Source organism: Rattus rattus, chromosome 4 (genome assembly GCF_011064425.1).
Source record: "Rattus rattus isolate New Zealand chromosome 4, Rrattus_CSIRO_v1, whole genome shotgun sequence".
Lineage (NCBI taxonomy): Eukaryota > Metazoa > Chordata > Mammalia > Rodentia > Muridae > Rattus > Rattus rattus.
In genome coordinates this window covers 41,232,213-41,259,956 of record NC_046157.1, presented here as the reverse complement: position 1 = coordinate 41,259,956, position 27,744 = coordinate 41,232,213, and the positions used below count along the sequence as shown (strand labels likewise).

Below are 27,744 nucleotides of genomic sequence, written 5' to 3'. Positions count from 1 at the left end.
GTTTTACAGTCTTCACAGTTTTTCACATCGATGTGTTACGTATGGTTGTATAAATGTATGGTGCATACATTCAAGTGCTCCTAGAGAAAGGGACTCAGATCCTGGACCTGGAGCCACAGGCGGTTTTGAGTTGCCTGACACCATGTATGCTGGGGACTCAAGTCAGGTCCTCTAGACAATAAGGTCTGCTGAGCAATCTCATTTCTCTAGTCCTTTCCAGTCTTTAATTTCAAGTCACCATTTTTTTCCTTAAACCTCACCCATAGATGTGTATCATAACAAATACAGCAATTATTTTAAGCTTTTTAATTTTTTGAGAAAGGCTTTCACTAGCTCAAACTCAAGATCCTTCTGCCTCAGCACACAGATATAACAGATTCATATGCACAAAGATTAAAAGAAGCCCTACATAAAGTAATAAATTCATCAATTAATTGATAGGTCTACTATATCTGAATCGTTTCTGTAAGGCTGGAAGAAATAGTATACTACCGTGAAAGAGATTTAGTATTTTATTGAAACCAGGAAAATACATACCCTTTATGAACATAAGTTGTAGCATTATCTGGTTCCAAATCAATACATTTATCATACATTTCATCAGCTTTACCGAACTGTTGTTGATCTGTTAATGCCTATGTGAAGAAAGACTTTAGTTACAATGTAATTGCTGACAATTTAAAGTGTACTCTTTATTAAGTATTAAAATTTATTCACCACCAAATTACAGCTTGAAATTAATTTAAGTCAGTTTAAATTTTATATCTTAACAGAATCAAAGGGTTTGGGAAACAGTAGAATATAGAAGAGCCTACTTTTAATGATAACTATACTTGTATTTATAATTTATCACACTATTATTAAGAGGATTAGTCTGAGGATTAGTCATTTTAAAGGGTACATTATAAATATGGTAACTGTTATTAGTCATCCCAAAACTACTGACGTGGCTAAAAACTTACTTTCATAGACATTATGTCTGGGGTTTAACTTGGGAGGTGCTCACATCTAAGCTTTGAGAGTTAAACAATATATACTATATAACTTTTATAGAAGCTATGGAAAATAAATTTTAAATGTATGTAAAAATAAATTTTTACATGTATGTAAAAAGTTATATTAAATTTTCAGTGCAGTTATGCCAGTTCATATTTTTGAAGAAACTTTCTAAAAATCAAACCCATCCAAAGGGAAAAGAGAAATGTGCAATTTGGAAACAGGCTACAGAAAAGCTCTTCCTGGATTACTTTCACTGAAGAGCAGCGATCCTTCTGTTTTCTGTGGGGTACAGAAATGTATACCCTGAACTCCTGATCCCATGGCAAAGGTGCGGATGAGTTTGGGCCATTACAGCATAAATGGTCACTTGTCACTGTTTACCTTTACAGGTCACAGCAGATGCTGAGAGTTAGTTTACAGTGTAGTGAGCCATGTTTCATTTTGATAAAGAAATGGAAAGAACTAAGACTGAAGAGACAGCAACTTCTAGGTGGTTTCACGTCCCAGGTCATCAGCTGTTGCCCCGTGATGCTGTAGGACAACTTCTCATAGGCCTCCTTCAATAAACCTTCCAAGTATCTATGAAAGGTCACTAAAGAGCATGAAAGAAAATAAAACTACCAATCTCACAAAGGGATTAGGATTAGGGGAGGAGTCTAACAAAGACTGCAACGGTTTAATATTTTCTATTTCTGTGATAATTTGGCAGTATTTTGTAATTAAGAAAAAATCTGGGCACAGTGGCAAAGGCTTGGTACTTTGGAGGCCACTTCATTCCTGATTATGGTTTCAAGGCCAGCCTGGATTTAATGTTGGTTTAAATCTTGCTTTTTGTAGTTCAACTCTAAAACAATAAGTAAATCTTCAAAAATTGTTAAAGGAGGCTTGGTGGTGCATGCCTTTAATCCTAGCACTTGGAGGCAGAGGTGATGGATCTGAGTTCAAAGCCAGCCTAGTCTATATATGCCAGCCAAACCTACATAGTAAAATAAGCAAAGAAATAAGCAAGCAAGCAAGCAAGAGATCGACTGAGGGGGTGAGCGCCTGGAGAGATCAGGCTAGCATAATTCCATGCTAGATTTCAGTTTACAGATGCAGTCCTTAAAATTTTTACACTTACCTGGGCATAAAGTGCATAGCCTTCAGCACACCTTGGAAATTTCTTTATGACTTCTTCAAAACCTTTCATAGCTGCCTGGACTTGCGAAGAATTGTTTGCTGTATATGCCTGCCGATACTAATTAAAAATGAAAACACTCCAGTCAAAGAGCTAAAAAAAAAAACCCCTTCTGGAATCCTAAGATATTACACTAGACACAGAACATTACATAAGCATTTCCAGAAGAGCAGGTGAGTCACCCACCCACCTACCTCCATTCCTTCCTGTGTAAAGGATTAGGAAGTGTGGCTTTTTTGGAAATGGTATGTCCCTGGGGTGGGCTTTGAGGCTAGGCCCGCTTTCTCCTACTTAGGATCAGAGGTAAGTTCTTAGCCACTGCTCTAGCTTCATGCCTACCTGACCTTTGACATACTCGGACACGATGATAATGTGTTCACCAAGTAAATGTTTCCTTTTATAAGCTGCCCTATGGTGTCTCTCCACAGCAATAGAAAACTAAGACATGTTAACTGAGCACATAGATGTCATAATTTTGATGTACTTTTCTGTAGTGCCAGAATTCAAAACAAGGACTTTACACATGTTAGGCCTCCACGTACTCTATCACCAAGATACATCCCACCTAGAGACTTTTTAATGTAGTAATTTCATTTTCATCTTAAACCTATAATACTTATGATACAACTTTCTTTACAGGGAAAATTATTTTAGGGTTGGCCATAGGAAAGCAAAAGCAGTTAAGTCTTGTCATTACTATGACTTATTTCCTCAAATTATTTTTGACACCTTCATACTAGGCTAAGGTAGAGATGTAATTCTGCTGTAAACTCAGGAGCTGGGTGTGCAATGCACAGCTATGACAGCACCAGCAGGAGGCTGGGGCAAGAGGGCTGTGAGTCCAAGGCCAATCGCACAGTGACACATGCTTTCAGATACTTCCTTCTTGAGTTCACTGTTTTGAGAAAAAAACCAGATGATTCTGCAGACAATATGATACTCACTTTGCTGGATACTATGAAATACAAATGTGTATAAAATCACAAGTTAAAAAGGCACCTACCAATGCAAAACACTTCTGAGCCTGTGCCAAAGCAAACTTCGGTCTTAGTCTGATACATGCATCAAAATCTGCCACTGCTTCTTCAACTAGATCCAGCAGGATTTTCAGCTAGGGAAGGAATACATGATTAAATGCAACAGAACAACAGGCAGAGCACTTAAGCTTGTACTGTGCTTCTCTTCTGCTGTCAGTTAACGCTCAGCGTTCATTATTATTCGCCGTAACATTACTTTGCAGGGAAAAAAAAAAATAATCAAGCTGCAACCTTAAAACTAGTGTCTGATTAAAAATAAAAGATAATTCTTTTTTTCATTGTAATTTGAATAAAAAAATAAGAAATTAAAAAAATTAAGGGCTTCTGTATTTAATTTCAAAGTTGGTTAGAACTTTATACAATTACCAACTTTATATTAATTTCAAGATATTAAAAATAAAGATGGAGGGTTAGGGATTTAGCTCAGCAGTAGAGCGCTTGCCTAGCGCAAGGCCCTGTTCGGTCCCCAGCTCGGAAAAAAAAAAAAAAAAAAAAAAAAAAAAAAGATGGAAATGGCCAGAATTTTTAAAATGCTATTTCAGCCTTTCAGAAGCACTGGACAAAATTCTCCCCTCCAAAGAACTTCAAACCAGGTCCACCTATAATCCCAGGACTCAGGTTGTCGAGGCTGGAGGGGAGCTCAGATGAGCTTGCACAACAAGTGAGACTTGGGTCTAAAATAACTGAATATACACACATTCAGTTGTTATACAGACCTTCCTGCTCTACTACACTGTAGTAAAAGAAAGCATGCTGAGCAAATCAGACAAGACCAGACAATTCTGGGTGTTTGCTCCCTGCATATGTAGTAGGTATTTTACAACTCCATGAAGCTCCAGTTCGGGAGGGACCGGATACCTGTGGCTCACTGGGAGCCTACAGTCATGTGCATATACTCCTACAGACACGTATATTAATTACAAAGAATCATTAAAATGTTAGGATTGGTGTTTACCCACAGAAAGCCTACAAGCTACAGATGAATACCCCAAAAGGCAAGCTGATCTGCTAACACATTTTTTGCCTTCCCTCTCTTCAATAATATCAATATTATTATAAATTTTCAAGATGTAAGTAAATAAAGGCCAATTCAGGAGTTCACATGTTGTAAGAAAACTTTAAGAATCTCTGAAGAGTAGTCAGCAATCACAGCTCTAGAAGGTGAGATCTACCCACCTGTCCTCGGTGGTGATAAACATCCGAGTTCATAGGGTCGATCTCAGCAGCCATGTTGAAGTCCTGAGTAGACAGCATAGGCTGTTGCTGCTGCATGCACATGGTGCCTCTTTTGATAAGGGCATTTGCTCGAAGCTACACACCCAAAGCAAGAGAAAGTACCTGGTTAATTTTAAAATCTAATTTAGATTAAGAGAAAAAAGATTCTGTAATGCCTACTACAAAGTTCATTCTTTTAAGGACTATATAAGTTTTAAAGTATAGTGACTAAATATTGTTAAAGGTTGCTTATTACAGATTTCAGAGCATTTTTATTGTCCCTAAAGAACACAGCACACACAAGCACAACGCTTCTAATCTGAATGCCCAGAAACTACTTACCTCTAGTCTATTTCCACACATTTGTATATTCTGAATGCTTCATATACACTATGGCCTCTTCTGGTTTTCATGTAGTGTATTCAATGTGATATGTATTAATATTTTTTTTTTTTTTTTTTTTTTGAGCTGGGGACCTAACCCAGGGCCTTGCATTTGCTAGGCAAGCGCTCTACCACTGAGCTAAATCCCCAACCCCTTAATATTTCCTTTTTATGATAAAATATTTCAGTGTAGATATTGGACACGTGGGTTATTTATATTTTTTGAGTGTCATGATTAACACCGCTATCAACATTCAGGTCTGTATATGTATGTCTTAAATTCTCTGGAAGCAGCGTTGACAGATCACATGGCAACTACACGTGTTAACATTCTAAATAACCAAACTAGTTCCCAAAGAATCTTTATCATTTTATATTCCCGTCAGCAACACAATGTTCCAATTTCCCTACATTCTTACCAGTACTCATTACAATCTGTGTTTTTGAGTTACAGTTTTATTGCCTGTGCTTTCAACTTAAAAAAAAATATATATATATAGTCATGACACTAGGAAAGAAGGGGTACTTCAACTGTTTTGGTTGAAACTGTCCTAACAGGCAGTGGTACTGGAACACATTTTCATGCTGTCATTGCTCATTTGTAGAATAGTCTTTGGTGAGTTATGCAATTCTTTTGTACATTTTCTGATTAGGTTTCCTTTTTACTGTTGGGTTCTAAGTTTTTTTTTCTTGATTACAATGAACCTTCCATGAATTTTTTTTCTACTCTATGGAAGGTGTTTTCAGTTTTCTGATACTGTTCTTTCAAGCACAGCCTTATTTAAAGCAATCCTCCAACCTCAGCTGTCCAAATACAAGATACCATGCCTGGCTCAAAAGCTGCTATTTCTCTTTTCACATCCACTTATTTATGCCCACACATATTCACAGGGGCATCTGCAACAAGAGGACATTTGCTTGAGTCCATCCTTTCTTCTGCCATTTGGGCTCCAGGGTCTGAGTTCAAGTTGTCAGCCCTGACAGCAAGTTGATGGCACTTCTTGATTTGTGAAGTTAGACTTTAGGTGTCTTGTCTCAGAAACCCCTTCCTAATACAAGGCAATAGTCATTCCTATGCTTTTCCTAAGAGTTTTACTTTTAGTTCTTACATTTAGGTTTCTGGTTTGTTTTGAAATAGCCTTTATACACAGTATACAGTAGATATTATTATTACTCTTTGCTGTTAAAGCTAAAAGTCATGATCATGAACACAGGCTTCTTCTTCAAAGCAACAGCACATATACTTTATAGCAGAATAGAATGAAGAAATGCAATAATTTGGAAATCAACATAAAAAGAGATTAAGGAAAATTTTATAGGGTAACTTTGGTATGAAAATTTAATTTCAAAAGCATTTTAAGAATACTTAGAAGAGTGTCATCATCCACACCACTGTCACCATTATCCAAAACCAACCTTTTACAGTATGCCATGGCCACAAGGGATCTGACAGTACATTAAATGCTGTAGAAGAAAGCTGTTTATTTTCTTGCCATGTATTACTGCTTCGGATTCACTACATCAATATCATTAGACATAGATTCCTCAAAATAAAAACCAGCCTTTCATGGAAACTCGAGTGACGTGCTGAGGCTTCGGGCAAAGCGACTGCACAAGTAACCACGCTGACTTTCTAACTTCCACACGCACACACATTTCAAGATGTACCTTCACGTTAGCTTCCTTCAAACTGATGACCTTATCCAAGTCAGGCTTGGCCGCGTTGGCACTGCCAATAAGCAAGTAGAAGGTGGCTCGTAGTAGTAATGCCTCTGCCATGTATTTGCCTTGAGCATCTATTTCCTTTGAGCATTCACTTATGATTTTGTCATAGTTTTCTTCTTCCATATATTGTTTAGCTTTTAAATATCCAGAACTGAAGACAAAAGCAAACATAGGAAAGGAAAATAATTCCTAAGCAAAGAGCAAATACTAGAACCTGCTACATATGGCACTCTGAATCATCCTTTCCTTCTCTGCTCATCAGTCAGTATGGGACTGGAGCTGGGGTTAGAGATTAAACTGACAGGAGTTCTTAACCAACAGGATTTTCTTGATACCCTCAAGAAACAGTTTTCAAGTGGAGACAGCAGTCACTGGCAGAATTCTTACATTAGTACTTGGTTCAAACACTAGCTAATATGAGTGAGCCATTTAGAAAGTCGCTCTTTTGAGCATGGATGAGGACCTTGTCTTACTTTCTGTCTGGGGCATTAGAAGTACTTCATTAAGGGATAAGAAGTAAGTAGACAATAATCAAGTAAAGAGAAGTAGCCAGATGTGTGTTTTGTACAGACCATTGTTTTGTCCAAGACAGACTGAGTAAGGAACAGGACTAAGTAAGGAACAAAGACTAGAAGTTAAAACACTGAAGTGCTTCAAATAGATTTATCATTCCACCTTAAAAGGTAGACCTAGAATTAACTCACCTCAGGGGACTTTTGTTTACGCAACAAGCTATCTTGCAGAGCCCCTAGAATGACCTCTCCTTTTAAAATACAGTGAGTACAGTTTTCGTCTGCTATCTGTTGTTGTTTGCTTTTTGTTTGGGTTTCTTTGTGTAGCCCTGACTCTCCTGGAATTCGCTCTGTAGACCAGCCTGGCCTCTAAACTCAGAGATCTGCCTACCTCTGCCTCCCCAGTGCTGGGATTAAAGGCACGGGTCACCATCATAGCCCAGCTACAACATTTTTCTAAGATGATGACTGCTATGGGAGATTCTGACACAAAAAAGTATTCTATGTGATTTCTAAGACATTTGATATATGACATTTATACATTAATTAGCATGGTGTGAAATGATATACTTTAGAGGTAGATACTTCAAATTTTTATCTTGCATTGGGTTAGAGACATATGATACAAACCCACAGGATTACAAGGGTAAAATACTGATTCTTTACTGTGTGCTATGTTGCTCAGTAGTTAGGTAAAGTAAATGCATATTTGAATTAGCATATTGTCAACTCACAATGTATTTATACAGGTATAACCCCTCAAAAGTCAAAGAGCATCTGTATTAAAGAGCACTATAAATTAAAGTACAATTTCTCATTTTAGTTGTTATAGTCTAGACAGAGAAAACTGGTATGTGATTTACACAAAAAAAATTATATCAAATTCTTCTAACTTCTCTAACTTCACACTAACCATTTATTCTCTATTTTGTTGCTCAGGTTACCAGGGTAAGAAAGCAGGAGCAGTAATACTAAGATCAGATGGAACATAAAGAGTTCCCACTCACTGAAAACATGGTAAATAATTACATAGGCTTCTAAATCTTCAAGTAATCCTATAAACTAAGAATCAGCAGTACTAGTGTTTTCAAAACATGGTGACACCGAGGCTTGGAGTAAGATGGAAATACAAACTACAAACTGCGCAACAGCTTCCGCTGAGAGCTCTTGTGAGCTTATGACTCATATCCTGTCATCTCTTGCCACAGCTCATGTCATTACCTTTGCTCTCGTCTTTACGGGATGAAGACCGTTTACTGCTTCTGTCTCACTGTTACTAAAGCTATGTGACATCTGAAATACTTATTTTCCAACTATGACTTTCTGAAACATTATATACCAATTAAAATGTACATGTCTTGGTATAATCATACAGATTTCCTTAAAATTCAGTTGTGTTTTAGTTCAGGGAACACTATTTCCCTTCCTTCCATACGTATTAATAAATACCCAATCAGCAACACTACTTACTACCCTATATGAGGGAGGAGTTACCCTAACTGAAAAGCACATGCACTGGCAAACAGGAATGTGCAGGCTTTGATGGCATATACATTATACACCGAGGTCTCCCTCCAGCCATAAAGGCATGTGTCCTTTGACTGCACCTTTCTGTAGTATAAAACACAAGACTGTCACGTCCCGGACAAGTAGAAAAAAATCTCAAGAAATTAATAACATGGTACAAGCCCCCCGACAGACACTGTGTTTGGCATACTTACTTTTCTTTTACTTCTAACGCTTCTCCCTCCTTGTCCTTATCTTCGTCAGACTTCTCTCCTTTAAGCATTGGCTGAGAAATTATGTCATCCGTGAAAGAACTGAAGTAAGATTTAATAAACTGTGGAGATGGCATCAGAGGTTCCCGGTTCTGAAATTCAATCACGTTTAAGTTTCTTTTTAAAATGAGAAAATACTAATCAAAGAGCAAGTATACTGCGGAACGAAAATGACTTATAATAAGTAGATTTTCATTTTTAAATTAATAAACAACATTATGCCACAGGATACAACTGGAAATCCAACAGGTTTCACAGGTGATTTTAAAGAATTCCATTATGAGTTGCAGAAAGGCAACAAAGTTTTAAGCCCTAGTACAGTTAGTCTTGGATTCACAGTACATGCTAATACATGAAAGCCCACGTTAATGAAACCTGCTAAGTGTTGTTCTGAGACAGGGTCTCTGTGCAGACTAGCTTGTCTTTAACCTATAATCCCGTTTTGCCTCCCAAGTAATGGAAATATAGGCATGTGCCAACTGAGCCCAGCTGTATAGATTAGTTTCAGAGATTATCATATCAGTAATGGAAAAGACAACAAGTACTCTGATATTCCTGAAACTTAGCAGTCAATCTTTGGTGATTTTTAGCTAAGCTCTCACTCTCCCAGCACTCTACTTAAGTTTCCCCTCTAATGCTTAATATCAGGTCTTTTATAATTAATAACATCTGTTCCACTAAAATGAGCCCTCTAGGAGAAGGCACCATGTCTTTACTCTCTCCCCTTTTTATAGCATGGGTGGGCCACAAATTTGTGGTGCTCCTCCTACCCTAACCTTCTAAGTGCTTATGTTTTAAGAGTCACTTAGGGGCTGGAGAGATGGCTCAGCGGTTAAGAGCACCCGACTACTCTTCCAGAGGTCCTGAGTTCAATTCCCAGCAACCACATGGTGGCTCACAACCATCTGTAAAGAGATCCGATGCCCTCTTCTGGTGTGTCTGAAGACAGCTACAGTGTACTTATATATAATAAATGAATAAATCTTAAAAAAAAAAAAAAAAAAGAGTCACTTAGATCTGGGACCGTGTGCTTGTTGTATCCATTGCTCTACCACAGAGCTTAGTTTAACTGTAGAATTAAGCTATGCCACTAATGTCCATTGATATAGTTTACCTTTATGTTGAGGTTTGCCCTGGAGTTATCTGTATTTTGATGTTAATTCCACCACCCAGAGTCACACTGAGTCATGTGCTCAGGACTCAGGTGACTTCACCAGAACCTTCTCCCCATTGAACTTGTAAAATACAGGTGAGGGGTAGATACAGGATAGAAGGAGGCCTGTCATTGGAGGAGAAGGAAGGATGGAAGGAAGAGGAGGAAGTTTGAAGGAAGAGACGAGGAGACTGGAGAGGAAGAGAGAGAGAGAGAGAGAGAGAGAGAGAGAGGGGGGGAGAGAGGGAGAGAGAGAGAGAGAGAGAGAGAGAGAGAGAGAGAGGGAGAGAAGCCGTGGCAGGACAATATGGCGGGTGACGTTAAGATTCCACACTGTACCTTTACAGGTTGTTACGAATGTTTTTAAGGGATGGATGTGTATTGGGCTTTGTATGTTTAGGTGGGCAATTATATCTTACCAATTGGGTCAAAGGTTATTGTGTTGTGTGTTCTTTCATGTGCAGATTTGGGATGTGTGTTTCTGGCATGGAAACCTGCCTTGAGAACTAGATAGGTAGAGAGATTGCTGCCAGGCTCAGAGAGAGGCATTCGGCAGTGTGATATGGGATGGAGCAAAGCAGGTGAGAGGCTTTGCTGACTGAGAATTAAGATACCCAGCAGATATCTTGGGTATAAACCAAGTGAGGGATAAAAGACAGTAATACTTTTTTTATTTTTTATACTTTTACAATACCTTTAAAAGCTAATGATACAGAGCAAGAGTTGGCAAGCATTTTTTTTTTTAAACAAAAGATCAGGTGATAGTTTAACATTGTATACTCTATAGACTTTGAATACAACCACTCAACTGTGAAGTAGCAGCATAAAAGTAGCCCTAAGCACTATGCAAGCAGCTAAAATATAGGAAGCAGATTGGATTTGGACTTTGGACTGCTGACTGACAATCCCTAATATATAATAAAATGAACTATACTCTTTGAGTACAGTTTTAGATTTACTGAAAAATTGGTATGCTATAATAACCAAAGAAAAAGAAACAACCAATTTTACTTTCAGTTACTATACACATTATGTCTAGGTTCAAGCAGCACTGAACTATTACCAACTCACACTAATTTACCTTGTATTTTTCTTTGGCATTCTCTTTTCCGAGAAGTTTAAGAACTTTATCAGCTAACAGCATGCTCTGCTCATTTTGAAACCCTTCTAATATACACACAGCAGTGACATCTGGAAATGACAGAAAATAAGCATTACGGAATTATTCTGATCAGCAGTATCAAATAGGTATAACTGAAATACAGAGGTGAAACAACTCAAAGCAAGGTGGAAGCGTTCACTTTTCAAGGAACTGTCACCACTGTACTTCGCTGGGGTCTGTTTTCCTCACCTGTGAAATGAATGTGCTTATCCTGTTTAATTTCTGATGTCTCTCAATGGTCTAACGTTGTGTAGACAGCAAAGAAAACAAGGAATCCAGAATATTTCCTTCTGGCTAGTAACACAAGGCAAGTGAACACAGTAGAATCACATCTTGCTCTGCTGCTTAGGCTGTTATCAAACTCCTCCACCCAATAAATCCTCTTGCCTTGCCTCCTAACTTAGCTTTTTAAAGGCCTTCAAGTTATTTTGTCTCCAAAGCTACTTCGACACAGAGCTCAAAAACACCCTCAAAACACCACTTCCCACTGGTTATGCTCCAGACAGCTCACAACAGAGTGGTTTGAAATTTGGAAGATCAGAAGTTCCCTCAGCACGTATTTGCCATTCAAGTATTCATGCAACAGTTGTGGCCTCTTCTCCTAAGCTCCACTCTCCACAATCCCAAGTCCTTCTCTCCCAAGCAAGTCAATCAGCGTCACATTTAACTCACTCACTCACTCACTCACTCACTCACTCACTCACTCACTCACACTAAGCTCCTTTCTCACTCCATGCCTTTGATCTGAAACTCCACTCAGCCTCTTCTCTGACAGTTATATCTGCCATAACTTCAAAACTTTGCTTTTCCATTTTAAAAACATTCCTTCAACCATCACAGAACATCACAAAACTTTTACATTTTCTAACATGATCTAAAACATCCTCATTCTTTAAAAAGACTCATTCCTTTAATAAAGCAACAAAAAGGCACTGTGCGCTCCGCTCAGGACAGTGAGCTAAGTGAGAACCTGGGTTTTACTCCCCACTATCAACCACAAAGTTATGAAAAGAGTAATTATGGCTAAATTTTATTGCTGACGATTTTAAAGGATATGCAAACAGGTACTGAAAGTACTTTTAGACCATAGAAATTATAGTTTGGTTTAGTGTTTCATCACTTAGCCTATAACCCGCACTTTAACTGCACTTTTGGAAACAGATATGGCCAATTAGAGGTGGTATATTTATAGTATTTTCAGAAAATGACATTTTTGTTTGGATTTTATAGCAATTACACAATCTGCAATTGTGTATAAAACGTTTGAAAGTATGAAGGGAAGAAGTGACTTCCTTAATAACTCATCTCCAAATTATTTCACATTTATACAAGAAAGCAGCTGAAAATGTGTCAACACTAACCTGCTAAAAACTACTTTTCTGATTTTCTTAATCTTATACTCATGAATAATCCCTCGGTTGTGCATGTGCCTTTAATTTTAGCACTTGGGAGACAGAGGCAGGTAGATCTCTGTGAGTTTGATGTCAACTGGTCTACACAGTGAGTGCCAGGACAGCCTATGAAGAGAAACCATGCCCCCCAAAAAACCAACCAACCAACCAACCAACCAACCAACCAACCAACCAACCAACCAACCAATAAATATTCCACAGTAGCAAACACAGAGAGAACTTATGTACCAGTAATTTCTATTTAACTTAGAGAACACGGTCTCACCTGTGGCATAGTTTAACACTGAAAGACAATGGACTGATCTCTACACTCACAAGGCAGTAAACATAAAAGTACCAGTGACTACAAAGCCTTCAGTAATTTTCCTAGGAAAATACAGAAATCTCCTCACCTTCTAAACACTCCTTCTTATTGTCTAGCTTCTCATGGGCTTTTGCACGTCTAAAGAGAGCTTTCACATATTTGGGATTAAGTTCAACGGCCTTTGTACAATCTTGGGCCACTTCTTTCCATTTTTGCTGCAATTGAAAGCATGAAAAGAAAAACAGTTACACTGAAAACAACTGTTCAACAGAATTGAGTTTTCAAAACCTGACAGGCCAAGTGTTAAAGAGTTTCTCAATAAAAGTATTTCCAATTCAAAGATTACAATATATAAAAGACCATCCCCCAGCCCCAAATATGAAATAAAGAGTCTACACTAGATTCTCAACACTAGGCAATGAGATCTTGGCTGTTTTCCCACCTGCCCACGGCTGTGTGCTCTGGGCAGTTTTCACTCCTTCAGCACTACTGATCTGGATCCACACAGTCCCCTCGCCAAGGTCTTTGCTCTTTCACCTGTTCCTTCTCTGCCAACAGCCCTCAGTTCTACTGCATGTTCAGATGATACTTCTCACAGTTACTAACCCACTGACCAGGGACTTGCCATTAGTCCACCTTGCCATCTGCCTGTTACCTACCTATTACTACTGGCTGCCTACTCTCAACTGATTTAGCTGAACCCGTCTGTCTACTTGATTGCTACATGCTGCAATCTTCAAGCTCTCACCTCTCTCTTCTTCCTAGATGATTGTCTGGCCTTACAAAACATCTCTAGCCCGGCTACCTGCTAAATTACAGATGTGTGTTAAACTATCTGCTTTTAGCCGTCTCTCTCTTCCTCCACCCTGATGGAATTAAAATTCTTGTCTTTATGTTTCACGGGCAGTGCAATAGCAAACCTTGCTGGTCTTCAGCTCTCCTTTCTGTGCAGACCACTGCAACAATATGCTTCCCTGCCACCCCTTCTGGTTCCAGTATATCCTTGACAGAGCAGGAGGAAAAATATTTGATATTCCTCCCCTGGAGGGAGGCCCTTAAACACTTCTACTGCACTCAGAATGAACTGCAGATTTATTTGTTTCACTTACTCTTCATCTTCTTCAGCCAAAGTCTTGCTGTTACACACTGGCTATCAACTCATGTTCCTCTACCTCCTCAGTGCTGAGAGACGGCCGAGGCCAGCACACTTAGCTCAAAGGGAAACTCACTGCCTACAGGCTCTCCTTACTTGGTCCCTGCCTCCTTCACTTTCATGTCTCTGTACTCAGGAACTTTTACTGTTTAAAACACTAGATGCTAGTCTCAGAGCAACTTCATATCTTATATAAACAAAGAAACAAAAATTAAACAAATGGTCTCGAACTTTTGTGGGGGGAGTAGAATTACTATGCAATTTTAACTTAAAGTATCTAGTTTTATTAAAATTTATAGAATTTTGGTCTACAGTTTGGCTAGCAAAACTGAAATGAGAAAGTACATTACATCTGAATAGAATTAACCAAAACTTTTAGCAGATAGAGGAAAAGCAAAGGAGTACATTGGAAACAACCCAGGGTGCATACCAACTGTTCAAAGGCAGCAGCTCTGTTCTGATAAAATGTAGAGAGGTCTGCATTCTTCTCAGTAGGGCACAGACTAATAGCCTCGGTATAGCACTGAATAGCTTGCTCATATTTTCCTGCTTTGAAATATTTGTTGCCTTTGTTTTTGGCTGCTTGGGCTCTATCCAGAGAGCTCTGAAATGAGAGAAAATAATTATTAAGAACTAAATGATATTTAAGAATAAATGCAGACAACAGTGATTAAACAAGTTGATGAAAGAATATGGGAAGATAGGATGGTTGTTTATAGTTCAAAACCACCCAGACCTCTTCCAAACACACTAACACATTAACTACCATTTCTCTATCATTTCTGCCAACATTATAAGTGGTAATTTATACCAAATAGGTATAAAGACATGTTTCTCAGCCCAGGTAATTTAAACCCCTTGTTTTGGAAAAATCTAGTTCCAGTATATAAAAACCAGTCTCCATAGCTGGGTGTGGTAGCACAAGCCTGTAATACCAGCACAAGAAAGTCTAAGTCAAGAGTTCAACGCCAACCTGAGCTAAAAGCAAATGGCAACAACTAAATTAAAAGGTCAATAAGTGCCTAAACTTCCTACTTTAGGCAGTAGCAGAAAGGATCTTTACATCAAAGCACAAGGGGCAGGCAAAGGCAGGCTCAAGTCAACAGGACACCTGGCTTCTCTCAAAATCATTATCATCACACACTCAAAGGAAGCTCTCTGCGGGCAATGGATAGTTATGGCCAAGATGACGTATAGGGTCACGTCATATAAGCTGAACCCCTTACATACCAGAGGATTTTGATAATGCCTGGAAATATAGACACTAGTTACTTCCCTTTTGGAGGTATCTAGGGATCAAACCCAGGGCCTCGAGCTCCCGGCTCACTCTCTGTGGTTCTTCTTTAGCATCATTGCACCTATAGGCTTGTTGTTGTTATTTCTAGTATAGTGTACAAAGAAAGATTTGTATGTAACTCAAACTGTCTATTATACATAGAAGTATAACCTAGATAGTGCTAACAAGAAATGTATCTTAAAAATCAGGATGTGGGATAAAAGGAACCAAGAACACAAAGACGAAAAACCTTCCATTTGCCAACAGATTTAATCAACTTCTAACAGCTTTCCATGTCAAATAGCAACCATGAAACATACTTTAAGGAAAAATAGGTTACAAAACTGTCGCACCTGCTGCAGCCCAGGCCTCATGGGCCCAGAAGAGCTATGAATAAAACCAAACAGAAGCTAAGACAATGGAAATATGCTGGGACCAACAAGAAAAGACAAATGAGTCAGGTGCAGTGGTGCACGATTTTAATGCCCACGCTCAGGAGGAAGAGGCAGGTGGATCTCTGGGTTGGAGGCGAGTCTGGTGTACCCACTGAGTTGTAAGTCAGCCAGGGCTACACAGAGAAACTCTGTCTTAAAAAACAAACAAGCAAGAACAAAATCAACAAGGGAGAGGGAAAGGGAGAGGGAGAGGGAGAGAGAGAGACAGAGAGAGAAGCCAAACAAGAACCTTGTATGGCTTTAGGAAGACAACCATCAAAGTGATAATTAGCTTGCATTTAGGATGCCCTCTTTAATCCAAAAACACAAGTCAGACTGCAATAGGGCTGTGATATCCTGAAGGGAGAATGGTCCTTTCCAAGAGCCCACACAAAGAGGAACTGCTAACACTGAAGGAAAGCCAGTACACAATGAGGCACACGACTCAAACAGAAAATTACTATCTGATAAAGAAACTGAACAGCAAAATAAAGTGCGGTGGGGAGAAGCTGCTGGGCCTTTTATACACAAAGCACAAATGCTACCACTGAACTATAAAACGCCTACAATCCACAATTAGACATCTTGAAAGGAAACAAGAGGGTTGGGGATTTAGCTCAGTGGTAGAGCGCTTGCCTAGGAAGCGCAAGGCCCTGGGTTCGGTCCCCAGCTCTGAAAAAAAAAAGAACCAAAAAAAAAAAAAAAGAAAGGAAACAAGAACTATAACTAATTTAAGAGGGGTTGTACTACAACAAACATAGCTGAGGAACAAATGAAGTACAAGGTTTGACCAAGGAAACTTCCAGAATGCAATGAAAACAGGATAGGGGTGAGACGTTTGAAGAAAATAAAGAAATAAGTTCCAATATCTATCCAGCAAGTTCCTAGAAGACAGTTAAAGAGGGATAAGAAATAATAGAGAAATAAAACAAAATGATGTGCTTTTAAACACATTATACTAAAATTTACAGCAAACATCCCAAAGATGTTTAAGTAGAAAAGAAAATCAGATTACCTACAAAAGAAAAAGAACAAATCAGGTACAAACTGTCAACATTAGGTCCTGATAAATAATTAACAATCACAAAGTTCTGAAGCAAGACCTCCAACATAAAATCCTATCACTTGAGAAACTAGTGTTTGAAGTTAAGTACAATATAGACATACACTACAGCTTTCGTGCTCAAACGTACCTGCAGCAGAGGAATGACCAATATAAAAAGCAGAAAGAAAGAAAGAATGGCACAGGAACAACCACTACACTTACCAGTAACAATAAATGTGAAGAGGTTGAGGCTTTGATCAAAAGATCTTCAAATTGTTTAAAAGTAAAGCTAAATGTTATCTAAATAGATGACTTAAAGCAAAATGACACAGAAACATCTTAGAAAGGAAAAATAAACATTATAAAAGGCAGGTACAACACAAAAAAGGCACTATCTCAGGACTGCTCTTAAGAGCAGCAGACGGTATATCACATAGTTCTATTGGTAAAAGTACAATCTGACCAAAAGTATAATTATTGATCTTTATACTTAAACTTTTGTTTTTGATAGCAAATAAAAGTTTAAAAAAACATTATTTTATTTAGTACAATAAATTTTCATTGTTTCTGAGTCACTAAAAGCCTGCTCAATACCCTGAAACATTAGGGACTATTTATGTGGAAAATAATGTGGCTAAACTATCAACACATTTCAGTTACTCAGTATTTTAACAAAAGATTTTCAGAGTAAATAAAAAGAACATTCACTGTCCAAAGTACAGGAAGTTGTTTCATTAGCATAAGCAGGTAATGAACTCTTCTTACGTCTAAATAAAACACAAGAGTCCAGGAGGCTGACAGAGGAAAAGGACGGAGAGGAATCTGGACAAAGACACAGAGTTCCCTCAAGAAAGAGGATAGCACTCTTCACTTAGCAAAGTCTAAATGTGCTAAGCCCGACAAACTGAATCTCAACTAGCTACATTTTTAATTTAATTTTATGTGTATGGCTGAATTGTATGCATATGTTTATGCACTGCATGAGGCCAAAAAAGGTATCAGATCTTTTGGAACTGGAATAAGTGACTATCAGTCACTATGTGGGTGCTGGGAATTGAACTTAGGCCTTTTTCAAGAGCAACAACTCCTCTTATCCCCTGAACCATCTCTCCAACCCCCTCAATTAAGTTTCATAACAATTTCCCTTTTAAAAAAATTCTAATTTCTTAAGTCTACTTAATTTCCTTAATGTACTACTGAAAATAAATGGTGTTCTGAAGACAGGTTGAAAAGGAATACAACTATATAGACGAGTGATGAGCTGGCAAATTCTCTCCCTTTATGATTCCTCCACCTCTCCACCTTGGCCAGCCACCTAACTACAACTAGCAGTAGCACAAAGGTCACTGACATTGCCTCACCTTCTGATTACCCCAACTCCCATTATTTTCTGACCCATAATTTTTCTTCAATAATAATGCAGAGAAAAATAGCACCACAAGAATAGTAATTAGGATTTTTTACAAAAAGCTGGATATCAACAAATAACTAGTTTTCTGCTACATCCAAAACTAGGCTTTTCAAGCAAAAATTAATTTAATGAGGGAAGAGAAGATCTTAATGGACATTATAATCACTGTTTTACTACAAGGGGTTTTAACTCTACCACACAAAATTTTTTTCTACTGCTTTTCAAAGACATTTCCCTCACTGTCTACCCTCCCAAGTTATATTAAATATGTTTAGAATTAAAGGCAGAAGTTAGAAAAAATACCACCTCAAAACCAATTCTGAAAGTATATTTCCACAAACGAAAAAATGAAGACAAGATGACCTCAAACATATTGGGATCATGAGAAGCTAGTTCAATCTTTTCATGTAGTCTATTAGTCTATTCAGAAGCCACCAAAGTTCTTAAAAGAAATCACAAACTCATTTAACATTACCGGAAGCAACTTGACTTTGGTAGTCTTTCTGGAGGCTATAGATTTCATGGTTAGATCTTATGAAAAGTTATTAGTTTTGAGACCTTTATCGCAATTAGTTTTATTACACTCTGCATACATGCAAGTCCAGCAGGTTTAAAGAGCATTAACCTTGGTGGCTCAGTGCACAGAGGGCATGCTGTATGAGCACAGTGAACTAAGTTTGATCTCGCACACAGCTGGGCATGCTGCACATGTGCAACCCCAGAACAGGGAATCAGGGACAGAGGACCAGGGCTTCCTGGTTGGCCAGTCAGCTTAGTCTAATCAGAGGCCCAGGTCACAGTAAGAGAAACTGTCTCAACAAAACAAACAAAGTAGACTGGCTTCTGAGAAATGAAACCCAAAGATGACCTCTAACTTTTACATCCATGTACACACACAAACATTAATCTCACCATATGCTACCACTGGTAGTGCCACTAGGGAAGCTCGTCTAACACCACTTGCTACCAGTAGAATGGTGGCTAGCTTGGCCACCTTGAAAACAAAGCTGAAAGCCCCTTAGTCTCTCTGAGGGACACAGATTTGAAGAGACTAAGTCATACGCATTCTTTTCTTCAAAGAAGGCAGTACATGGACATACATTTAAGCTCTGTGAATACTGGAAAGAACACAAGTAATTAAAAGATGTTCCTTTCTGCCCATTATATTATACTATCAATTGCTTGAAATTATAAAATTTAGCATTTTCTACCCCAAATTTGAATAAGTTTTTCTCCTGATAATGACTAATCAGCAGCAGTTCTGCCAATGTGATTCTGATAAATCAATACAACAAATGTCTGGATCCAGTGAGGATATCATAGAAATGATGCATGAAGCAAGTTATCAACCAATTACTGTCAAAATTGCTGAGGGAATGTTTTTAAGAGCTACACCCTAAAAGCTTTACATATTACTACTATTTATATATATATTTTTAGCTTGTATTTATGGAGGATGCTTTAGGACAATTAAGAATCTTCATCAACAGAACAACCTTTGCCATACCCATCTACCTGCCTGTACACAGCCAAACCAACCAAACAACAAAAAGCTCAATGCTTACACTCTGGACACCAACAAAGGAAAGAGTAAGGTACAATACTCACTGTACATTTATTCCATACAAATGGGATCACCAGCACAACCAGATATTTTCCTCTTTGCTGGGAAAGTACAATTTCGTTCCCTGGGTTTGTGTGTGGTAATTGGAGGGTAATGTTGGGACATCTCCCTCAGTTGCTTTTCTACCATATTTTTTTGAGACAGTGTCTCTCACTAGACCTGATATCAATTTTGCCTACATTAGTTGGCCAGTGAACCACTAGGAAGCATGCATCTCTTTCCTCAATGCTAGGGCCTACAATGCATTTTACGTGGCACTAGGGACCTGAACTCATATTGATCTGTAAGCATAGTATTCTCTGAGCCAGATATTCCCCAAGCCATCACACATTTGGCTTTCTGTGTCCATTAATTTGAACTGTGGAATAAAAATAATCAAGGGAGAAAAACTTAACTGTTGCTGATAAATACTGTGATTAGGCCTAAAACAGATCTGAATCGGACCTTGAATCTATACTATACATATACACTCTTTATTTTTATTATTCCAAAATAGTTAATAAGCTAACATCTAACATGTATTAGGTATTATAGAATGTCAAGATGACTTCAGCTTGTGAGCATGTATGATGTACACTTTATTCAAAACTATAATTTACATACACATATATAAGGTTTTTAAGCATCATAGATTTGGACACTCATGGCACCAATTCTTTGTAGACACAGAGATTCAGACACAACTATACAAAAAACAACAAAGTAGCTCTTCCTAAAGGAACATGGTACATGTCAGCATAGAAAACAAGTAAATGACCACTTTCCAACGAATTATGACTAATCAAATACTGAAATCCCAATCTATACATCAGACCACACAGCTGGCAAGAAAATCATTTCAAGGAATAGAAATATGCGCATAAATCCAAACCCATGGGGTGAAACAATCAAAATCAAGTATCTCAGACTATACGTTTAGGAAATGAGGAAAAGCACCAAGCATGTCTTTCCTCTCTTCAACAAACATTACTATTCGTTAGAATTTGTCAAGAGCAAAAATTGCCCATCATGTCTCAAAGAGGTGGTCCTCTAAAAAAAAAGTTACAGTTTGCAATAAAAGTTTTAGAAGTTAAGTTTCAATAATTGTTAATGAAAGTTGCTTATTATAATCTTCTTTGAAACCAAATGGCTAATGAACAATCAAGAAAGTATTTCAGGAAGGAAAAATATCAACCCAAAAGAATTAATAGACATGTGCAAAACACTAGAAAAGGACTGGCATCTAAACAAGTCTTTTGACATGGTTATGTTAAAACAAAACAAAAAAACAATAAAAAGAAAATATCCCAAGTAAACATGCATGTAGTGAACCTAAGCTAGCTTAGCATCACAGTAAAATACAGAGTGCTGGTGGTTTACCCACAACCCTATAGCTGTGGTGCTCTCCTGCTGCCCATAACTGCAGAAGATTATTCTACAGGACATACCACCTCACCTGGGACAAGATGAAAATTCTAAAGTGTCTACTGAAGGTTTGTTGCTTTCATACCTCATAAAGGTGACAAATTTTAGGTTGAATCATTCTAAATAAGGATTCAACAGTCATTATATATTTATGCCTATAAACTTATACTTAAAATTAGTTTCAAATATCTGCCTGAATGCCAGGCACTTCATTAAGTTCTGAGAAAAGAAAATAGAGCCAATCACAGTTTTCACAGATTCAAGACTACAAGAGTAATAAAGGTGGGAATAAGAAACTCTAGTACTGGGCTGGAGAGATGGCTCAGTGGTTAAGAGCACTGACTACTCTTCCTGAGGTCCTGAGTTCAAATCCCAGCAACCACCTGGTGGCTCACAACCATCTGAAGTGAGATCTGATGCCCTCTTCTGGTGTGTCTGAAGACATCGACAGTGTACTCACATACATAAAAAATAAATAAATCTTTAAAAAAAGAAACTCTAGTACTCTAAAAGTGTTGTATATAACCCGGGGAATTACGGAATCACACAGACCAGGATTTCAGCAAACGTAAGGTGACTTCACTGTTGTCTTTTATGAGACTGTGTGAGAGGAAATGCTCACAGACCATCCAATGACCAGACCAGAATCAACAGCAAATGGCAGCTGAGTGTGGTAACATATTCCTGTAATTCCACTACTCAAGCTTGAAAATAGAGTAGAAAGGTTACAGAGGGCTGGAGAGATGGCTCAGCGGTTAAGAGCACCGACTGCTCTTCCAGAGGTCCTGAGTTCGATTCCCAGCAACCACATGGTGGCTCACAACCATCTGTAAAAGAGATCGGATGCCCTCTTCTGGTGTATCTGAAGACAGCTACAGTGTACTTATATATAATAAATGAATAAATCTTAAAAAAAAAAAAAAAAAAAAGAAAGGTTACAGAGAATTAACTCCATGGAGTTAATCCAAACATCATTCAAGATAAAAGGAACTTTTATCTGCACTAAGGAGATTTATCATTTTAAGCATGGGATTCATGGGATCTAATCTAATAGGGACAATGAAGTAGAAGACTACAGTTGTCCTTCAATAGCCAGAGGATTAGTTCTAGAACTTCATTCCACAACAAAATCTATGGATATTCAAATCCCCTATGCACTATTTGCCTAGTACTTGGGTGCATCTGCTAGCATAACTGTTTTGTTTCAGCAAGTCATGCTCTTCTGGTCTCCTGGCCAGATTAGTTTCAAACTTGTGGACTCAAGTCATTTCCCCAAGCAGCTATGACTTTATATGTACTGTTCCCTATGTCCTCCTCCTTCTACCTCAAGCTAGGATTGTAAGCACATGCCACACCTGGTTTTATGCAGTACTGGGAATCAAACGAAGGGATTTGTGCAAGCTTAAGCTAACCAAGCACTCTACCAACTAAGCTACTATGTCCAGCCCTTTCCTGTGTACTTTCAACCATCTCTAAATTACTCATTACCTAGTAAGATGTAAGTGCTATGTAAATCATTACTGTGTTATCTAGGGAGTGGTAAAAGTGTCCATGTTCAATAGTTGTGCAATCCTCTGACCCCCAGTATCTTTGATTCACCATGTGCTGAATCCAAAGATGGAGGGAGACATGGACAGAGCTGACTGCTTTAAAAAATAAATATAGATAAAGAGACAGCAGCTATTCAGGTGAGGAATGATAGCAGTGGGAATGGATCAGTCCGCTGGTTAAGATATGGTGAAGAATATTCTGCTTTTATTTACTGATTAGATATAGAGATCATAAGAGTGGTAAAGAGAGAGAGTGATGACACCCAAGGCTCTGCTGGGGACATCTGATGAGACACTTTATTTAAGAAGAGGTGTGATTAGGAAAAGGAGACTAAAATACTTGTGAGACAAATGAAGATTCCTTTTAAGTTAGACCTCGTGAGAAGTCTGGCTAACATCCATGGAAGTAGTAGAGTATGTAAGAATTCTTACAACAGAACCATGAAGGTCATTAAAAGGAAAAAAGCAGAAGAGACTGGGAAAAATATTAACAATTGGTGATATTGAAAAGTAAATAAAATCAGTAAAATGTGTTTTAGGAAGAGAAAAAATTATTAAAAGGGCAATATAAAATATTATTAAGGTTAAGAAAAGTATTTATAATAAGAGGGTCACCAGTAATCCTTGATACTTTTTTTTTTAATTACTAAAGCTAGATCTGGCAATGTATGTCTTTAATCCCAGTACTTGGGAGTCTAGGCCAGCCAGAGCTAGACAGTGAGACACTGCTTAACAAGAGGGTGATGGGTGGTGGTAGAGACCACTCCACAATACCACACACTGACTGCTCTTGGACCAACCTAAGCTCTGTTCCAGCACCCATGCTGGGCTGCTCACAAACGCCTCTAACCCAAGCTCCAGGAGAATCTGATCCCTCTGGTCTCCAGGGGCATTTTCACTCAGGTGCACATAACCATATGTACAATCACTTAAATAAAAACAAAAGACTAACAACAGCTACTTTCTCCTTACCACTGAATTTAAAATTTAACAGAATAAAAAGTTACTATGAAATTAATAAAGTTATGAAATTGATACTGCTCTTAAACTAGTGCATATTTATTAGTGCAACTAGAATACTAGGCTTATTGTGTATTGGTTAATCCTTTGTGGTAGCTCAAATCTGGAGTGAGAAGTGTCATGAAGATCTCCCAATTTTGAAAATCTGTAATTAAAATTTGAAAAACCTACTAAAGTAAGACAGAACACTGGTAAATTCTACAACTACTTAAATGGAACATGGTTTAATACTTTACCTCACTCAGAAACTATCAACTGTCAAATATTTTGAATGATATCTTGAAATTTTCATTACTCAAAACCAACAGAACAGCTTTGCTGATCTTCCAAGCTTTTACTGCCTCAAACAACTGATAACTGGATGTGGCCCACCTCACACAGGGAACATCATTTTTAAAAGTCAAACATTCTCAATATTTATTGTTTACCAACAGTTAAAAATATACATTTCCATTAGAAAATATGAAGATTTTAATGTTGCTTTGCTAAACAATAATTTAGTAATTCCAAGCAAGATTTCAGGAACACATTCTTAGTGAGGTAAGAAAATGGTATATGCAAGTGTTTTGCTCAGTTTTAGTTTGGAACAAGTAATCTTTTTAAAGCAGTTCAAGTTCTCAGAGAATTCGACAGAAGTCAGGCCAATCAAAATTATTCTTTATAGATCCACACGCCACTTACAAATATGGAAATCATTAGCACGCTGCAGACAATGCTGCAGTTCTGACAAGAGGATTTACTAACCATAGTATAAGCATGCCTGAGGATGTGGCTAAAACTGCAATGTAATGCTAAAAGTTTCATATGTAAAACTACTCTTATTTATTTATCTGTTATGTATGTGTGAACGCACGAATGTGCTTATGTGCAACCAAGTGAGAATGTCCTTGAACACTAGAGGTACTGGATCCTCCTGGAGCTGGAATTACAAGAGTGAGCTATCAGACAAGGGTCCTGGGAATCAAACTCGTGTTCTTTGCAAGAGCAGTATGCACTCTAACTGTTAAGCCTCCTCTCCAGGCCAGCTCCCCTTAGTCTTAATGAATACTATAGAACTAAAAACTTTTGTGTAATGTTCACTTTTCTACTATTCCAGATTAAAATGAAATAGAAACTTTAGATATGAAATTTCCACATGTACAAAGTCTCATATATATGGAAGTGATACAAGACAGTAACTGAGTCGAAGAAGGCTCATGACACCCACCTACTCGGGCACGCATAACTACACCATTTCTTAAGAGGCACTTACAAGTTGCTTTGCTAAAAATGCCCTTAAAAAATCTTATTTTGGCCCATTGATGACTGAAAATAGGACAAGAGCTTAATATCTCTGCATTGTGTCACCTTCAGCTCAACTAACGCAGAGATTAAGCCATTGTCCTTAACTTGGATTCCAGAGCACCCCTCAGACTAGGGTAATTACCCTGGAGGTTGAGCTGAGTCTCCACACCCTGGGACACACTTAGTAGTTTTGTACGAACCAGACCAATCCCCTTCATTCAGCCCTCCCACCATCCCTCTTGCAGGATCAGAACAGCCACACCATTTCTTGACCAGAGCTGCTTAATTTCCCATACCTCTTGCCCTGATCCTCCCCTTATTTAAACCTTAAAGTTCTGAAGAGTAACCTAAAAATTTGGAAGTTACTGGAACCAACTAATCGCCCCTCTTTCCAGTGTGGCAACACTAAACAAATCTTTGCATTTTGCCATTATTTATCTCTGTAATGGGCTTCTTGGAGTTTGGTAGCTCATCAGTTTGCTGGGGCTGCCAGTGCTAGGCTTTCATCCTAAAAACTTTGCTTTAACATTTTAGCACTGGATGAAACAGAAGGGAGCTAATATTTTAATCCTCTTAGCCTACTAGGATGACAATGACATAAACTGAGCTTACCAAAACAAAATGCTGGACAGGACAATCTAGAATGGCATCTCAAAGATCATGGTTCCTTCCAACACTGTAAATTCTGGTTAGAAATTGGCCGTTTAATTTCCTCAGAGGAGAGAACAAACAGCTTTCTTGCTGGCTAGCATAGTGACTCACACACAGTAAGCACTAAACCTATAGTCATGTATCAGAACTTCTGAAGCAACTTAGTAAAAGAACAATGTGTCTTCAAGCTGGATGGGATGAAAATCTGTTATTCATTTAACTGTACACTTTTTCTCATAAACGTAAGTGCACACAGGATGCATGTGTATAAAGAATAAAGAATGTATGTGCATATACCTGGGAATTATTTACCCATTGGTTTCTCTGAACTCGATTTATTCTGGTAATACCACCACAGAACTCCAGACCCAGACAATGTCCCTTATCTCACTCAATCTCAGACCATGTCAATTCTTCCCACAGCTGTCAAACTTGTCAAAAAGGTTTAATAGTCTGACCACCAGATCCGATAAAGCAGTTCGTCACTCCAATGCTTGTTCTAATACCAGAGACTCTTTATGAGGTACTATCAAGCTTGGACACGTGTATATGTCCAGATGAAATGGAGCATTTTAAGATGTGCTGCACGGGCGGGGCGGGGGCGCAGTTCCTTAGAAATTGGCTTATTCCCTATATACAAAGCTACTTAATGATACTTTATTTTCAATTTTGTAACTATAGTTGTTGCCCCCCCCCCCACAAAACCAGGAGAGAAGTAACTCCAAAAGAAGAATGGGTTGTTAGTTATTAAACGGTTCTTAGTAAAGTTTTGGTTTTGGGAATCACAGTAACAACTCACATCACAACTCCAATCGTTCCGTGAAATTTGCCTTTCTTCGCTTAATGGAATTATTCTATTTGTGCACGTTTCCCTTACCTACACCACTAGGGATAAATGCTGTGTCACTGAGAAGAAAAGCAAAGTATTCTGTTGGATCCCAAAGGAAATCGTCAAAGAACGTCTCTACGCTAGCCAGCCTGGAGCTGCTATTCCATTCCCTATAAAGGCAACCAGAACGACTTTAAAGTCATATGCGGCCACTCGGCAGTTTCCGACCGGTGGGAGGGCCCCCACCCGCACAACGGGTCAAGGAAAAGCTGCATCCGCTCCTTTTCACCTCTACGGCCCGGGCGGCTTCTCACCATTTCCAGGGAGTCACCAGAACCGTCGGGGCCACTGCCCAGGGCCGGACTGGCCCTGCCCTCTGGGGTCTTTCGTTCGCTGTTGCGCTTCAGGCCGCTGGCGTCGCCCCGGCCTCCGGCTTCCCGGCGCCTCCGTCTTCGGCTCCACAGGTACATGGCCCCAGCACCCAACAACAGGGGCGCCCCGATGGCCAGCGCCACGTGCCATCGCGGCAGGGTCCCCGCGCCCGAGCCGGGGGCCGCAGTCCCACCGCTACTGCCCACTCCATTTCCAGAAGCGGGCGCAGCAGCCGCCGCCATCGCCGCCTCTACGGGCTTAGAGGCGGCCATGACGACTGTCCTCCGCCGCCGCCGCGCCGGTCGCGGGCGCCACGGTCACCGGGCAGCGTGGGGAGGAAGCCGGGAGCGTGGAGGAAAGCAACGCGCGAGCGAGCACGCTAAGCAGCAGGAGCGGACGACAGAAAAGGGCCAGAGGTCACCGGAAGCCCGGGGCATGCCGGGCTAGACCTGCGGTTGTGCCCGCCCCTATCGAGCGAACAGGGGAGAACCACTTCCGGGGTCAGAAGGATGGGTGTGCGTCTGGCGTTTCGGGTTGCTTTCCCCTTTCCTTTAGCAGGCAGTTGCTTAGAATCTCTTGGGAGGTCTTGGGCCTTGCGAGATAGTAGACCTCTTCTCCAGGATGGAAGGGCCGGTGGCACTGTTGCCAGTGCAGCGTGGACGGGGGCGTTGTATACAGCGAGTGCAGAGGGACAGCTCCCAGTAGCTTTGTGAGTAGGCGGGATTGCAGAAGCACTGTGAGGATAATTGGCCAGTAGGAATGGTGGGCCTCCCAGTTGATTGGTAGGTTTGGGGAGAGGGTGTGGCTATGTTGGTGCCAGTTAAAGACTAAAAC

The 27,744-nt window shown here is 39.2% G+C and overlaps 1 protein-coding gene across 1 annotated transcript in view; it reads right to left on the bottom strand.

The window, feature by feature from the left end:
* Tomm70 (translocase of outer mitochondrial membrane 70) overlaps window positions 1-27,363 on the bottom strand; it is a 32,866-nt gene extending 5,503 nt beyond the window's left edge. Inside the window, exons 1-10 of the mRNA XM_032900314.1 lie at window positions 26,853-27,363; window positions 14,441-14,614; window positions 12,946-13,072; window positions 11,061-11,170; window positions 8,770-8,918; window positions 6,480-6,687; window positions 4,390-4,524; window positions 3,180-3,287; window positions 2,120-2,236; window positions 538-635 (exon numbers count right to left, since the gene is read on the bottom strand). Of these exons, the coding sequence (XP_032756205.1) occupies window positions 538-635; window positions 2,120-2,236; window positions 3,180-3,287; window positions 4,390-4,524; window positions 6,480-6,687; window positions 8,770-8,918; window positions 11,061-11,170; window positions 12,946-13,072; window positions 14,441-14,614; window positions 26,853-27,182 (1,556 nt within the window). The 5' untranslated portion in view covers window positions 27,183-27,363. The remainder of the gene's footprint in view (window positions 1-537; window positions 636-2,119; window positions 2,237-3,179; window positions 3,288-4,389; window positions 4,525-6,479; window positions 6,688-8,769; window positions 8,919-11,060; window positions 11,171-12,945; window positions 13,073-14,440; window positions 14,615-26,852) is intronic.
* Window positions 27,364-27,744: the final 381 nt, after the last annotated feature.